Genomic DNA, 16,595 nt, shown 5'->3' on the forward strand with positions numbered 1-16,595 from the left:
TGTCTAGACTGGATACAATTGTATCACTTCTCAGCTGAGAGCAGGACAAGCTATGTACAATGTATCAGTCTGGAGTCCAGGATGTTTAGCTCACAGAGCATTGTCTAGACTGGATACAAGTGTATCACTTCTCAGCTGAGAGCAGGACGAGCTATGTACAATGTATCAGTCTGGAGTCCAGGATGTTTAGCTCACAGAGCATTGTCTAGACTGGATACAATTGTATCACTTATCAGCTGAGAGCAGGACGAGCTATGTACAATGTATCAGTCTGGAGTCCAGGGTGTTTAGCTCACAGAGCATTGTCTAGACTGGATACAATTGTATATACTTCTCAGCTGAGAGCAGGACGAGCTATGTACAATGTATCAGTCTGGAGTCCAGGATGTTTAGCTCACAGAGCATTGTCTAGACTGGATACAATTGTATCACTTCTCAGCTGAGAGAAGGACGAGCTATGTACAATGTATCAGTCTGGAGTCCAGGATGTTTAGCTCACAGAGCATTGTCTAGACTGGATACAATTGTATCACTTCTCAGCTGAGAGCAGGACGAGCTATGTACAATGTATCAGTCAGGAGTCCAGGATGTTTAGCTCACAGAGCATTGTCTAGACTGGATACAATTGTATCACTTCTCAGCTGAGAGCAGGACGAGCTATGTACAATGTATCAGTCTGGAGTCCAGAATGTTTAGCTCACAGAGCATTGTCTAGACTGGATACAATTGTATCACTTCTCAGCTGAGAGCAGGACGAGCTATGTACAATGTATCAGTCTGGAGTCCAGGATGTTTAGCTCACAGAGCATTGTCTAGACTGGATACAATTGTATATACTTCTCAGCTGAGAGCAGGACTAGCTATGTACAATGTATCAGTCTGGAGTCCAGGATGTTTAGCTCACAGAGCATTGTCTAGACTGGATACAATTATATCACTTGTCAGCTGAGAGCAGGATGAGATATGTACAATGTATCAGTCTGGAGTCCAGGATGTTTAGCTCACAGAGCATTGTCTAGACTGGATACAATTGTATCACTTCTCAGCTGAGAGCAGGACGAGCTATGTACAATGTATCAGTCTGGAGTCCAGGATGTTTAGCTCACAGAGCATTGTCTAGACTGGATACAATTATATCACTTGTCAGCTGAGAGCAGGATGAGATATGTACAATGTATCAGTCTGGAGTCCAGGATGTTTAGCTCACAGAGCATTGTCTAGACTGGATACAATTGTATATACTTCTCAGCTGAGATCAGGACGAGCTATGTACAATGTATCAGTCTGGAGTCCAGGATGTTTACCTCACAGAGCATTGTCTAGACTGGATACAATTGTATCACTTCTCAGCTGAGAGCAGGACGAGCTATGTACAATGTATCAGTCCGGAGTCCAGGATGTTTAGCTCACAGAGCATTGTCTAGACTGGATACAATTGTATCACTTCTCAGCTGAGAGCAGGACGAGCTATGTACAATGTATCAGTCTGGGGTCCAGGATGTTTACCTCACAGAGCATTGTCTAGACTGGATACAATTGTATCACTTCTCAGCTGAGAGCAGGACGAGCTATGTACAATGTATCAGTCTGGAGTCCAGGATGTTTAGCTCACAGAGCATTGTCTAGACTGGATACAATTGTATCACTTCTCAGCTGAGAGCAGGACTAGCTATGTACAATGTATTAGTCTGGAGTCCGGGATGTTTAGCTCACAGAGCATTGTCTAGACTGGATACAATTGTATATACTTCTCAGCTGAGAGCAGGACTAGTTATGTACAATGTATCAGTCTGGGGTCCAGGATGTTTAGCTCACAGAGCATTGTCTAGACTGGATACAATTGTATCACTTCTCAGCTGAGAGCAGGACGAGCTATGTACAATGTATCAGTCTGGAGTCCAGGATGTTTAGCTCACAGAGCATTGTCTAGACTGGATACAATTGTATATACTTCTCAGCTGAGAGCAGGACGAGCTATGTACAATGTATCAGTCTGGAGTCCAGGATGTTTAGCTCACAGAGCATTGTCTAGACTGGATACAATTGTATCACTTCTCAGCTGAGAGCAGGATGAGCTATGTACAATGTATCAGTCTGGAGTCCAGGATGTTTAGCTCACAGAGCATTGTCTAGACTGGATACAATTGTATCACTTCTCAGCTGAGAGCAGGACGAGCTATGTACAATGTATCATTCTGAAGTCCAGGATGTTTGGCTCACAGAGCATTGTCTAGACTGGATACAATTGTATCACTTCTCAGCTGAGAGCAGGATGAGCTATGTACAATGTATAGTCTGGAGTCCATGATGTTTAGCTCACAGAGCATTGTCTAGACTGGATACAATTGTATCACTTCTCAGCTGAGAGCAGGACGAGCTATGTACAATGTATCAGTCTGGAGTCCAGGATGTTTAGCTCACAGAGCATTGTCTAAACTGGATACAATTGTATCACTTCTCAGCTGAGAGCAGGATGAGCTATGTACAATGTATCAGTCTGGAGTCTTATGTTTAGCTCACAGAGCATTGTCTAGACTGGATACAATTGTATCACTTCTCAGCTGAGAGCAGGACGAGCTATGTACAATGTATCAGTCTGGAGTCCAGGATGTTTAGCTCACAGAGCATTGTCTAGACTGAATACAATTGTATCACTTCTCAGCTGAGAGCAGGACGAGCTATGTACAATGTATAGTCTGGAGTCCATGATGTTTAGCTCACAGAGCATTGTCTAGACTGGATACAATTGTATCACTTCTCAGCTGAGAGCAGGATGAGCTATGTACAATGTATAGTCTGGAGTCCATGATGTTTAGCTCACAGAGCATTGTCTAGACTGGATACAATTGTATCACTTCTCAACTGAGAGCAGGACTAGCTATGTACAATGTATCAGTCTGGAGTCCAGGATGTTTAGCTCACAGAGCATTGTCTAGACTGGATACAATTGTATATACTTCTCAGCTGAGAGCAGGACTAGTTATGTACAATGTATCAGTCTGGGGTCCGGGATGTTTAGCTCACAGAGCATTGTCTAGACTGGATACAATTGTATATACTTCTCAGCTGAGAGCAGGACTAGTTATGTACAATGTATCAGTCTGGAGTCCGGGATGTTTAGCTCACAGAGCATTGTCTGGACTGGATACAATTGTATCACTTCTCAGCTGAGAGCAGGACAAGCTATGTACAATGTATCAGTCTGGGGTCCAGGATGTTTAGCTCACAGAGCATTGTCTAGACTGGATACAATTGTATCACATCTCAGCTGAGAGCAGGACGAGCTATGTACAATGTATCATTCTGGAGTCCAGGATGTTTAGCTCACAGAGCATTTTCTAGACTGGATACAATTGTATCACTTCTCAGCTGAGAGCAGGACGAGCTATATACAATGTATCAGTCTGGGGTCCGGGATGTTTAGCTCACAGAGCATTGTCTAGACTGGATACAGCTGAGAGCAGGACGAGCTATGTACAATGTATCAGTCTGGAGTCCAGGATGTTTAGCTCACAGAGCATTGTCTAGACTGGATACAGCTGAGAGCAGGACGAGCTATGTACAATGTATCAGTCTGGAGTCCAGGATGTTTAGCTCACAGAGCATTGTCTAGACTGGATACAATTGTATCACTTATCAGCTGAGGGCAGGACGAGCTATGTACAATGTATCATTCTGGAGTCCAGGATATTTCTCTCACAGAGCATTGTCTAGACTGAATACAATTGTATCACTTCTCAGCTGAGAGCAGGACGAGCTATGTACAATGTATCATTCTGGAGTCCAGGATATTTCTCTCACAGAGCATTGTCTAGACTGAATACAATTGTATCACTTCTCAGCTGAGAGCAGGACGAGCTATGTACAATGTATCAGTCTGGAGTCCGGGCTGTTGAGCTCACAGAGGATTGTCTAGACTGGATACAATTGTATCACATCTCAGCTGAGAGCAGGACGAGCTATGTACAATGTATCAGTCTGGAGTCCAGGATGTTTAGCTCACAGAGCATTGTCTGGACTGGATACAGGTTTTCCCTCTTCGAGTAACAAATTCTAGAAGGAGAATAGAGGTGATGTGTATGGGGCATCGATCTGAGCGTCGGGCGCAGTCAGCTGCAATCATGCGTCAATGACAGGCGCGGGCAGCGGCCATCATTCCAACAATTTCCAGCCCATTAGACGTTGCAGAGATGTCGCTTGTCATTACTCTCGGCTCAAAGATGTTTTTACACGAAACGTTCAGGCTGTAAGTCAGACATACAGTGCGGGGGAGGAGGGGTGAGGATCTGCACTGTACACTGGACAACAACTATTCGAATATCTGGATATTACTGCAGACTGCAGGTCTCCTCCCTATGTGTAAAGAGTCACCCCGATATTCCTCTGCCAAACATTGCTTCTAAGTGTCCCATACATAATATAGTGGAAGATCAGGCTGCTATGGGGCCCCTAGAGAGAGGGTCCGGTGCAGGTGGGCTGCATTCTTTACCTTAATGGGTAAAACTATAGAAGGATCCCCTCACCCCTGATCTTACAAACAGAAATTAAAGGGGTACTCCGGTGGAAAACTTTTTTTTTTTTTTTACATGAACCGGTGCTAGAAATTTAAACAGATTTGTAAATTACTTCTATTTAAAAATCTCAATACTTTCAGCACTTATTAGCAGCTGTATGCAACAGAAGAAATTATTTTCTTTTTCGATTTCTTTTTTGTCTTGTCCACAGTGCTCTCTGCTGACACCTCTGTCCATGTCAGGAACTGTCCAGATTAGCATAGGTTTGCTATGGGGATTTTCTCCTGCTCTGGACGGTTCCTGACACGGGCATCAGGTGTCAGCAGAGAGCACTTTGGACAAGACAAAAAAATACATTTAAAAAGAAGTGAATTTCCTTTGTAGTATACAGCTGCTAATAAGTACTGGAAGGGTAAAGATTTTTTTAATAGAAGTAATTTACAAATCTGTTTAACTTTCTGGCACCAGTTGATTTAAAAAAAAAATGTTTTACAGCGGAGTACCCCTTTAATCCATGGATCCTACAAAGAATAAGGGTAAAGAAAGTGGCAAGTTCTCCTGTCTCTGTTGGTTCGGGGTGAAATGGATAATGGAGTTAATGACCATCAGAATGGCCCACCCTCTCAGTACACCCCTGCATTAGCCCAGCACAATACAAGTCTGTTCAGGCCATTTTTACCAGCAATATATCCTGGCATACAGTTTGTCCTATGCTGTGATTGGCCAAAGAAGTAAGGGAGGAAGTAACTGTTTGTGCACTACAGGCAAACAGCCCAGCTCTGTTCCTGCTCCTGAAATGCAGAGAATGAGAAATAGCCATACACCATATAGAGGACTCCCAGAGGCTTAGTACCAGCAGCCCTACATCACCTTATTGCCACTCTGAAGGGTTAAAGGGGTACTCCGCTGCTCAGTGTTTGGAACAAACTGTTCCGAACGCTGGAGCCGGCGCCAGGAGCTTGTGACGTCATAACCCCACCCCCTCATGATGTCAAGCCCCGCCCGCTCATTGCAAGTCTATGGGAAGGGGTGTGACGGGTGCAGCTCCAGAGGCTTGTGATGTCACGGCCACACCCCGCTCGTGATATCACGGCCACACCCCCTCAATGCAAGTCTATGGGAGGGGGCGTGACAGCCGTCACGCCCCCTCCCATAGACTTGCATTGAGTGGGCGTCCGTCCCGCCTCTGTCCCACATCGCCAGTCATCGGGTGCAAGGAGCGAAGTTCGCTCCTTGCACCCGATGTCTGGGGTGCCACAGCTGGGATTGTGGGGGTCCTTAGTGGCGGGACCCCCGCGATCAGACATCTTATCCCCTATCCTTTGGCTAGGGGATAAGATGTCCAGTGGCGGAGTGCCCCTTTAAGCTCCTCTGTCTGATCTGAGCCCAATGTCTTGGTTGTGTGAAGCTTCATCTCCCGCGGCTCAGGCCTGGGCTTTTGATAGTGACACGGTGACAGGACGCTGAGCGCTGATTCCTCTGTGTGACGGACGCGTTCCATTTGAAGGCGATTATCCTTCAATCAGAAGAATCTTTCTTGTAAGAACACAGACTTTCCGTCGGGCTGTCACATTAAAGAGCTGGACCTGCCGGACGGGAGGGTTCAGAAATGAAAAGACCCTCTATAAATGTCAATGGTCGGCAGAAACAGAATACATTAGGAATGAGAAGACGGCTGCACGGCCGCCATTAATAAAAGATTAAAGCTTAGAGAAAGTTCAAGAAAAATCCCCACCGTGCCAGAAAATTCTGGAAAATAATGAAGAAACTTTTATTTAAAAAATTTTCTCTCGTACCAAATTATGTCCCTATACTTTAGTCACATCCGGAGCGGCATTCACAATTCTGCTGGTTTTTGACAGTAATGGAGTAGGATCAGAACTGGAGTTTTTTTTATTTTTTTTTACTTATGCTCTGGATGTGACCGAAATCACGATGTATAAAAGTATAAAGAAATAAAAAACTATTGTTCATCCTTATTTGTGTTGAGCACGAATATTTGTAATGCAAATTTTTATCGCGAATATCGGCAATTCGCAATTTCGGGAATATTTAGAATATAGTGCTATATATTGGTAATGATGAATAATCATTTTTTTGTGTGTTTTTTTTCACATGCAAATTTTTATGCGAATTTTCCATGAAAATTACGCTATGACGTCAGGAGCTCCCAGCACCAGCTCCAGCGTTCGGAACAGTTTGTTCCAAATGCTGAGGAAAAAAATGTGAACGAAAATAGCGAATATGCAAATTTCGGGAACATAGGATGAATATTCGCGAAATATTGCGAATTCGAATATGGCCCCTGCCGCTCATCACTAATCCTTCTCTGTAGTGTTGAGCACGAATATTCATAATGCAAATTTTTATCCCGAATATCGGCACTTCCCGATTTCGCAACTATTTAGAATATAGTGCTATGTATTCGGAATGACAAATATTCATTTTTTTTTTTTTTTTTCACATGCAAATTTTTATGCACATTTTCCATGCAAATTTTTGCATGTAAAAAAAGTGAACAAACATAGCGAATATGCGAATTTCGCGAACATAGGACGAATAATCATCAATATATTCACAAATTTGAACATGGCCCCTGTCGGCCATCACTACATATCTGCAGATGCCTCCTGGGGGCTCCATGGCAATATGGGGGTCACCTACAATTCACAACATCTCTGCAGCTTACATGCAACCTGTTAGTACTGGATATGCAACTTTGTATTCCGAACACGTCTTAGTGGAGATCCACTGTTGGAGGGCCTCTTTAAAAAGTTATCTTTTATTCTCAAATGGGGTTCCTGGGCCTCCACAAAAACTTATTTTGGAGTCTATCCTACATCTGTACGTGGTCTCCATCATTGCAACTAGGACATGTCATCAATAAAGTCTACTATGATATCTCTGGATCAAGTCATAACAGATAGTGAGGGACTCCAGATACAGTGGGGTAAAAAAGTATTTAGTCAGCCACCAATTGTGGAAGTTCTCCCACTTAAAAAGATGAGAGGCTGTAATTGTCATCATAGGTTATAACCTCAACTATGAAAGACAAAATGGGGGGGGGGGGGGGGAATACAGGAAATAACATTTTAGGATTTCTAATGAATTAATTGGTAAATTCCTCAGTAAATTAAGTATTTGGTCACCTACAAACAAGTAAGATTTCTGGCTCTCACAGACGTGTAACTTCTTCTTTAAGAGTCTCCTCTGTCCTCCACTCGTTACCTGTATTAATGGCTCCTGTTTGAACTTGTTATCAGTATAAAAGACACCTGTCCACAACCTCAAACAGTCACACTCCAAACTCCACTATGGCCAAGACCAAAGAGCTGTCGAAGGACACCAGAAACAAAATTGTAGGCCTGCATCAGGCTGGGAAGACTGAATCTGCAATAGGCAAGCAGCTTGGTGTGAAGAAATCAACTGTGGGAGCAATTATTAGAAAATGAAAGACATACAAGACCACTCCTAATCTCCCTCGATCTGGGGCTCCATGCAAGATCTCACCCTGTGGTGTCAAAATGATCACAAGAACAGTGAGCAAAAATCCCAGAACCACACGGAGGACCTAGTGAATGACCTGCAGAGAGCTGGGACCAAAGTAACAAAGTCTACCATCAGTAACACACTACACCACCAGGGACTCTAATCATGCAGTATCAGATGTGTCCCCATGCTTAAGCCAGTACATGTCCGGGCCCGTCTGAAGTTTGCTAGAGAGCATTTGGATGATTCAGAAGAGGATTGGTAGAATGTCATATGGTCAGATGAAACCAAAGTAGAACTTTTTGGTAAAAACTCAACTTGTCATGTTTGGAGGAGAAAAAATGCTGAGTTGCATCCAAAGAACACCATACCTACTGTGAAGCATGGGGGTGGAAACATAATGCTTTGGGGCTGTTTTTCAGCAAAGGGACCAGGACGACTGATCCGTGTAAAGGAAAGAATGAATGGGGCCATGTATCATGAGATTTTGAGTGAAAACCTCCTTCCATCAGCAAGGGCATTGAAGATGAAAAGTGGCTGGGTCTTGCAGCAGGACAATGATACCAAACACATCGGCCCGGGCAATGAAGGAGTGGCTTCGTAAGAAGCATTTCAAGGTCGTGGAGTGGCCTAGCCAGTCTCCAGATCTCAAACTCATAAAAAAACCTTTGGAGAGAGTTGAAAGTCCGTGTTGCCCAGCGACAGCCCCAAAACATCACTGCTCTAGAGGAGATCTGCATGGAGGAATGGGCCAAAATACCATCAACAGTGTGTGAAGACCTTGTGAAGACAGAAAACATTTGACCTCTGTCATTGCCAACAAAGGGGATATAACAAAGTATTGAGATTAACTTTTGTTATTGACCAAATACTTATTTTCCACCAAAATTTGCAAACAAATTCTTAAAAAATCAGACAATGTGATTTTATGGATTTTTTTTCTCATTATGTCTCTCACAATTGAGGTTATAACCTATGATGTAAATTACAGGCCTCTCTCATCTTTATAAGTGGGAGAACTTGCACAATTGGTGGCTGACTAAATACCTTTCCCCCCCCACCTTTGTAGTCTTTTATTGTTTTAACAATTGGGCCCTTTGGAAGACCCTCTGGTTGACCCTGCTGAAGTTAAGGTATCTACACCCACGTATGAGATCCCACCTACTCATGGAGAGCAATGGGCACTCTATTAGTGATGTCTAGACCAAGTTAAGCCAAGACTACAATGACCAAACCTCAAGGCTAGAGACTGTAGAAACTGGGAAAAGCCTGAAGGACACAAGAGTAAAGAGAATGACCGGCAAAGAGATGACTGGAAATAATAATTTTTTTTTAACCAAGACCAAAGACCTTTGTAGTCTTGTATTCTTTCAACAAATGGGTCCTTTGGAAAACCCTCTTGTTGACCCTTCTGGAATCAAGATATCTAAACCCAAGTATGAGATCCCACTTACTCATGGGCACTCTAGTAGTGATGTCCTGGTCAAATCTCCAGGATAAAGACTCTAGAAACTAGAAAAATCTGAAGGACACAATAGTAGAGGGAATGACCGGCAAAGAGATAACTGGAAACCATAAAAAAAATTCTAACCAAGACCAAAGACACAGGAATTTTGGACTTTTTCAGCTGTCTTGAAAGCCACATCCAGCTACACATCCAATTTTTTTTATTGTCCCAATATATCTAAAATAAAACAAAAAAAAATGAAGCAAACTAGCTGTAGGTCTATTCTTGTACCGAAGAAAGAGGATGACCAGCAACAAGATGGATGCAGAAATCCACAAGGGTCATGAGAACACCATCAAGAAACCTGAAGTTCCAGAAGTCCTGGACATTGAGCTGAGCTTGTAGAATCATTGGCACCAGTTTAAAGGGATACTCCGCCCCTAGACATCTTATCCCCTATCTGATGGGTAGGGGATAAGATGTCTGATCATGGGGATCCCGCCGCTGGGGACACCCCCGATCTCCCTGCTGCACCTGGCATTCGTTTAGAGCATGATGTCACGGCCACGCCCCACTCGTGATGTCATGGCCATGCCCCTGAATGCACGTCTACGGGAGGGGGCACAGTGGCCATCACGCCCCCTCCCATAGACTTGTATTGAAGGGGCGTGGTCGTGATGTCATGAGTGGGGCGTGACTGTGACGTTGCGAGCCTCCACCCTGCATCACCAGTCATCCAGCACGGAGCGAAGTTCGCTCCATGCACCGGATGTGTGGGGAGCCACATTCGACATCGGATAGGGCACCGCAGAAAGGGGATAAGATGTCTAGGGGCAGAGTACCCCTTTAAGGAGTCATTCACATTTTCCAAGACCTTTTGTCGTCCAGTAAGAGTCTGGTAGAGCCCTTGAGGACCATGTTTATTTGCATAAAACTTGAAGGACTCCATAGGAACATTATCTCTGATGGACCAGCCCATAGAGCAGTGTTGTGGGGACGTTACCTTCTGAAGGCCCTCTCTCCCGAGTGCAGGCTTTGGTGGGATCTTCCCGGGGACACGGCTGAGTTATGACTCTGCCCAGAAAGCAAGCTGTCCGTCTCAAGATGGAAGTTGCTGTCTACTTCATGTCTCATAATGGGATTGTCCAAAAATTCTCCATCGTTCCAGGCACCCACTGAACCGTCCATGGTCTGGTACCTAATCTCGATGCTGACGCTGGTCTGAAACACATAAGAAATATCAGTTGAGTGAAACGTGATAGAAAACTTTCTTTTTTCTGATCAATTAAAAAAATACAAAATATTGACTTTTAACTTCAACCAAAGGGAATTTAGCAGGAATGGTATTAGCAGATAATTTCTCAATTGCAGTTACGACCAAGAATATTTTTACCCCCCTCCCCCCCAAAAGACTAATATTAATTCTTTAGATGCTCTATAGAAAGCCTGATCAGAGAGTCAGAGGTCTAGGACATGATGCTTGTCCCGCTGATCTCATGGTGCAGTAGTATAGGAGGAGATCAATCAAATTCTGTGCAGAGGAAAAGTTGCCCATAGCAACCAATCAGATCTCTTCTTTCATTTTTGAAAAGGCCTCTGAGAAATGAAACAAGCGATCTGATTGGTTGCTATAGGCAACTCAGCAACTTTTCCTCTAGACAGGTTGCAAACTACAGTTCCCCTTTAATTGTCAGCCACAGTGACTCCATAATTGGAAGCCACATTAACCCTTAAAGAGTACCTGTCAGCAAATAAAACTTTTAATATATTGTTCCTTGTGGAATTAGCAGACACTTTCCTATTCACTTGCTTTTAAAATTATCAACATATATATGTTTAAAATGTAATAGAATAAACGGCCACTAGGTGGCTCTGTTTTGTTCCCTGCCACAATTTGGTCTCCTTCCGGCCTGGCAGGAGTCTGAACTCAGGAAGTGCTTCTCTGCACTGAGCTTGATTGACAGCTGCAGAGTCTCACTGAAAGCTGCAAAGAGCCTCACTGAAAGTTGCAAAGAGCCTGAGGTCTTCTACTCATCACAGCGCTGCAACCATGTGAGGGCGGAAGTGGTCCCCCAGCAGGTTTCAGTGATGTCATATTTGTGGCACTTTGTATTTGCCACAGCAGCGTGCACCCGTGTATTAGGTAGTTGTGCTGGCTATTTTTCTTTGCGTTTTTGCTGTGCAATTTAGGAGTGGCACCCTCTGCAGCTGTGCACCCCTCCCTGTTTCACAGGAGGTTTTTTAAATTGATAGTGGATCCAGCATGTCTCCCAGTCAGAGGCCATATGCCCAACAGAGGTGAGTGAAATGAGTGTTGGGGTCCCATCCGAAATGAGGCCACCTCCGCATGGTGGATGGGGGACACGTTTTGATCAAAAAGTGCGCTGAGAGCCTCCATTTTTTGACAGAGTGCTGCTGCAACCTTCTTTTTTGTATACTCTGCATTTGCCACAGCAGCGTGCACCCGTGTATTAGTTAGTTGTGCTGGCTATGTTTCTTTTTGTTTTTTCAGTGATGGAAATGCCCACTTTCTCCTCCTGGGAGATTGCACAATATGAGCAAGAAGAAAGATATGAAAGGTAAGAAAGGTATACACAGCTTTTTAAAGCTCTGAAATTTTTTTAAGGGTGGGAGGAGTGTTAGGGAACATAGCCTGAGGTAGTTTAGTAAAGTTTATTTGTTGACAAGTTCTTTTTAAGTGCCAACCACAGGAAACCATATCATGTCAACCACATGTCAATCACAGTAACCCCATAAGTGTCAGTTTCCAAGGTAACCTCATAAGTGTTAGTTACATACAGAAGCTCAATAAGTGAGACCATATGTGTCAGCCACAGTGACCCCATAAGTGTCAGCCACAGTGACCCCATAAGTGTCAGCCACAGTGACCCCATAAGTGTCAGCCACAGTGACCCCATAAGTGTCAGCCACAGTGACCCCATAAGTGTCAGCCACAGTGACCCCATAAGTGTCAGCCACAGTGACCCCATAAGTGTCAGCCACAGTGACCCCATAAGTGTCAGCCACAGTGACCCCATAAGTGTCAGCCACAGTGACCCCATAAGTGTCAGCCACAGTGACCCCATAAGTGTCAGCCACAGTAACCTTTTAAGTGTCAGCCACAGTGACCCCATAAGTGTCAGCCACAGTGACCCCATAAGTGTCAGCCACAGTGACCCCATAAGTGTCAGCCACAGTGACCCCATAAGTGTCAGCCACAATGAACCCATAAGTGTCAGCCACAGTGACCCCATAAGTGTCAGCCACAGTGACCCCATAAGTGTCAGCCACAGTGACCCCATAAGTGTCAGCCACAATGAACCCATAAGTGTCAGCCACAGTAACCTTTTAAGTGTCAGCCACAGTGACCCCATAAGTGTCAGCCACAGTGACCCCATAAGTGTCAGCCACAGTGACCCCATAAGTGTCAGCCACAGTGACCCCATAAGTGTCAGCCACAGTGACCCCATAAGTGTCAGCCACAGTGACCCCATAAGTGTCAGCCACAGTGACCCCATAAGTGTCAGCCACAGTGACCCCATAAGTGTCAGCCACAGTGACCCCATAAGTGTCAGCCACAGTGACCCCATAAGTGTCAGCCACAGTGACCCCATAAGTGTCAGCCACAGTAACCTTTTAAGTGTCAGCCACAGTGACCCCATAAGTGTCAGCCACAGTGACCCCATAAGTGTCAGCCACAGTGACCCCATAAGTGTCAGCCACAGTGACCCCATAAGTGTCAGCCACAATGAACCCATAAGTGTCAGCCACAGTGACCCCATAAGTGTCAGCCACAGTGACCCCATAAGTGTCAGCCACAGTGACCCCATAAGTGTCAGCCACAGTGACCCCATAAGTGTCAGCCACAATGAACCCATAAGTGTCAGCCACAGTAACCTTTTAAGTGTCAGCCACAGTGACCCCATAAGTGTCAGCCACAGTGACCCCATAAGTGTCAGCCACAGTGACCCCATAAGTGTCAGCCACAGTGACCCCATAAGTGTCAGCCACAGTGACCCCATAAGTGTCAGCCACAATGAACCCATAAGTGTCAGCCACAGTGACCCCATAAGTGTCAGCCACAGTGACCCCATAAGTGTCAGCCACAGTGACCCCATAAGTGTCAGCCACAATGAACCCATAAGTGTCAGCCTCCATCCAATCTGCTGATCATGTGACACAGCATATCACTTGTGTTTCACCCCCTACATTTTTTTGTTATTAAGTTTCACTATGGGTATTCACTTTGCATAGTTTATTTTACAACTTGCCCCAGTTGTAGAGATACATGGAGATGTACGGATTGAGCAAGAGACTTCAAGTATTAACTAAGAATTTAGAAAACTTGTGTCATTATAATTCCAAGCTTAAGGTTTTTTTGTTACTATGGAAACGTGAAAAGATGTAATTATTGTCCAAAAATAATCTGTCCACCGCTGATAATAGAAGCGTATCCTGCATGTTACATGGCCCAAACATCTGGCTGTGCAATGAGATAAAATCACCTAAATATCGTCAGCCACCGATGGAAGAGAACCGGAGCCGTTCACTTCAGGTCACTATGGGAACAAACAATTATACTTGATAGAACTTTAAACTTTGTCTCCTACACCAGCACCCCACAACCCAAAGTAAAGTGTGTGTGGGGCAAGGAGACGGATCTCCAGATACCACCACTGGTAGAAGACCATGGATGGTAAGAACGAGGATCTATGAGCCAAAGAAGGCAGAGAGTGCAGCTGAGGAGCAGCCGAAGAGTCATCATCTTCTGGGAGAAGACACTTATGGTGGAAAGATAAAGAAAAAAGAGGAAGAGGATGGCCAGCACCAGATAAGAACCATAAAAAAGCTTGAAGACCCAAACACAAGACATGAGAACATTCTAGCAGAGAACAACTCAAGTTCACCAGGGGACGAAGCTGACCCAACAAGACATAAGAATATTAAATACAAAACTTTACACTTTGTCCTCAGAACCTGAAAATCCAAAGTAGACAATATAGATAGGTCAATGAGATGTTAGCGAGGGTAAAAGACCATGGACGGTGGGAAGGGGATCCTTGACCAAATGAAGCTGGAACTTCAACCTTACATGATCTATATGTATTTATATATATATATATATATATATATATATATATATATATATATATCTTAATAAAAGAGAAAATTCTTTAGAGAAAACATTTATGTAGGAAGTTGAAGTAATGATAAGAAGAGGACAACCAGTACCAAGATGGGTCTAGACATCACTGAGAAGGTAAAACACAAGACATGAGGCCAGAACTGACCCAAAGAAACATAAGAATATAAATACAGAACCCTGTCTCCTCACTAGCACCCTCAAAATCCAACACATATGGTAGGGGAATATCAATGGCATAGCTCTACAGATGACAGCACTAGTAGAAGATAAAGTAGAAAGAGGATCTTTGAGCAGATGAAGCAGAAGATTCCACGTCACACATAACTGAGCATCGAGAAGGTCAACAAAAAGGATCCCCAGATGTCACCATGGATGGTTCATGCAGACTGTGAAGAGGATCCTTGACCTTATGAAGTCAGAGCTTCTACTTAACGAATGGATGAGTAGAGAAACTTCATCAACTTTTGGACATCTCATAAGAAGACCCAGAGGAGACATTCATGGTGAACAGAGTTAAAGCAAAGTGAGGGAGAGGAAAACCAATACCGTGATGGATGTAGACATTATAAGAATCATGGGCATATGATTGAGATGTCTGGAGAACCAAACACAAGATGGGGACCTTATGGAGGACTATAGCCTATTTGGTTACTGAGGGGCAGAAAACAATTCAAACTCTACACTTTGTCTTATCCACCAGCTTCCTCATAAAGCAAAGTAGAAGAAGGTCAACAAAAAGGATCCCCAGATGTCACCATTGATGGTCCATGGAGACTGTGAAGAGCCTCTATCTAACCCGATGACACATAGAAATATTAATATAGAACTCTAAACTTTGTCTTTTCCACCAGCACCCACAAAAAGGTAAAAAAAAAAGTCTATCAAGGGTCTATCAGAACGTCAACAAAAAGGTAAAGGTCAACAAGAATCTATCAGAAGGTCAACAATGATGGCCCATGGAGACTGTCTTCTCCACCAGAGCCATCAAAAAGAAACATATAAGAAGGTCAACAATAAGGATCCCAAGATGTCACCATCAATGGACCATGGAGACTGTGAAGATGATCATTGACCTTATGAAGTCCATTCATGGTGAACAGAGTTAGAGCAAAAGTGAGGGAGAGGAGGACCAGTACCATGATGAATGTAGACATTATAAGAATCATGGGCATGTGATTGAGATGTCTGGAGACCCAAACACAAGGGGGGGACATTATGGAGGACAACAGCCTATTTGGTTACTGAGGGGCAGAAAACAACCTGACTCTACACTTTGTCTTCTCCACCAGCGCCCTCATGAAGCAAAGTAGAAGAAGGTCAACAAAAATGGATCCACAGATGTCTCCATTAATGGTCCATGGAGACTGTAAAGAGGAACCTTGACCTAATGAAGTCAGAGCTTCTATCTAACCCGATGACACATAAGAATATTAATATTGAACTCTAAACTCTGTCTTCTCCACCAGCACCCTCAAAAAGGTAAATAAGAGTCTATCAGAAGGTCAACAATGATGGTCCGTGGAGACTGTGAAGAGGAACCTTGACCTGATAAAGTCAGAGCTTTTATCTAACCTGATGGCACATAAGAATATTATTAATATAGAACTCTAAATGTTGTCTTTTCCAACAGCACCCTCAAAAAGGTCAACAAAAGTCTATCAAGGGTCTATCAGAAGGTCAACAAAAAGGTCAACAAGGGTCTATAGGAAGGTCAACAATGATGGTCCATGGAGACTGTGAAGAGGATCCTTGACCTGATACCTGATGACACATAAGAATATTAATTTAGAACTCTAAACTCCACAAGCACCCTCTAAAAGGTCAACAAAAGTTATCATGGATCTATCAGAAGGTCAACAAAAAGGTCAACAAGAGTCTATACGAAGGTCAACAATGATGGTCCATGGAGACTATGAAGAGGATCCTTGACCTGATAAAGTCAGAGCTTCTATCTAACCCGATGACACATAAGAATATTAATAATATAGAACTCTAAACT

At 43.8% G+C, this 16,595-nt stretch overlaps 1 protein-coding gene across 13 annotated transcripts in view; it reads right to left on the reverse strand.

The window, feature by feature from the left end:
• OTOF (otoferlin) overlaps positions 1-16,595 on the reverse strand; it is a 433,471-nt gene that overhangs the window by 210,143 nt on the left and 206,733 nt on the right. For all 13 annotated transcript variants that reach the window (XM_056563722.1, XM_056563719.1, XM_056563725.1 and 10 more), the window contains exon 5: positions 10,454-10,671. In XM_056563722.1, coding sequence (XP_056419697.1) covers positions 10,454-10,671 — 218 coding nt within the window. The remainder of the gene's footprint in view (positions 1-10,453; positions 10,672-16,595) is intronic.

This window comes from Hyla sarda, chromosome 3 (assembly GCF_029499605.1).
Source record: "Hyla sarda isolate aHylSar1 chromosome 3, aHylSar1.hap1, whole genome shotgun sequence".
Lineage (NCBI taxonomy): Eukaryota > Metazoa > Chordata > Amphibia > Anura > Hylidae > Hyla > Hyla sarda.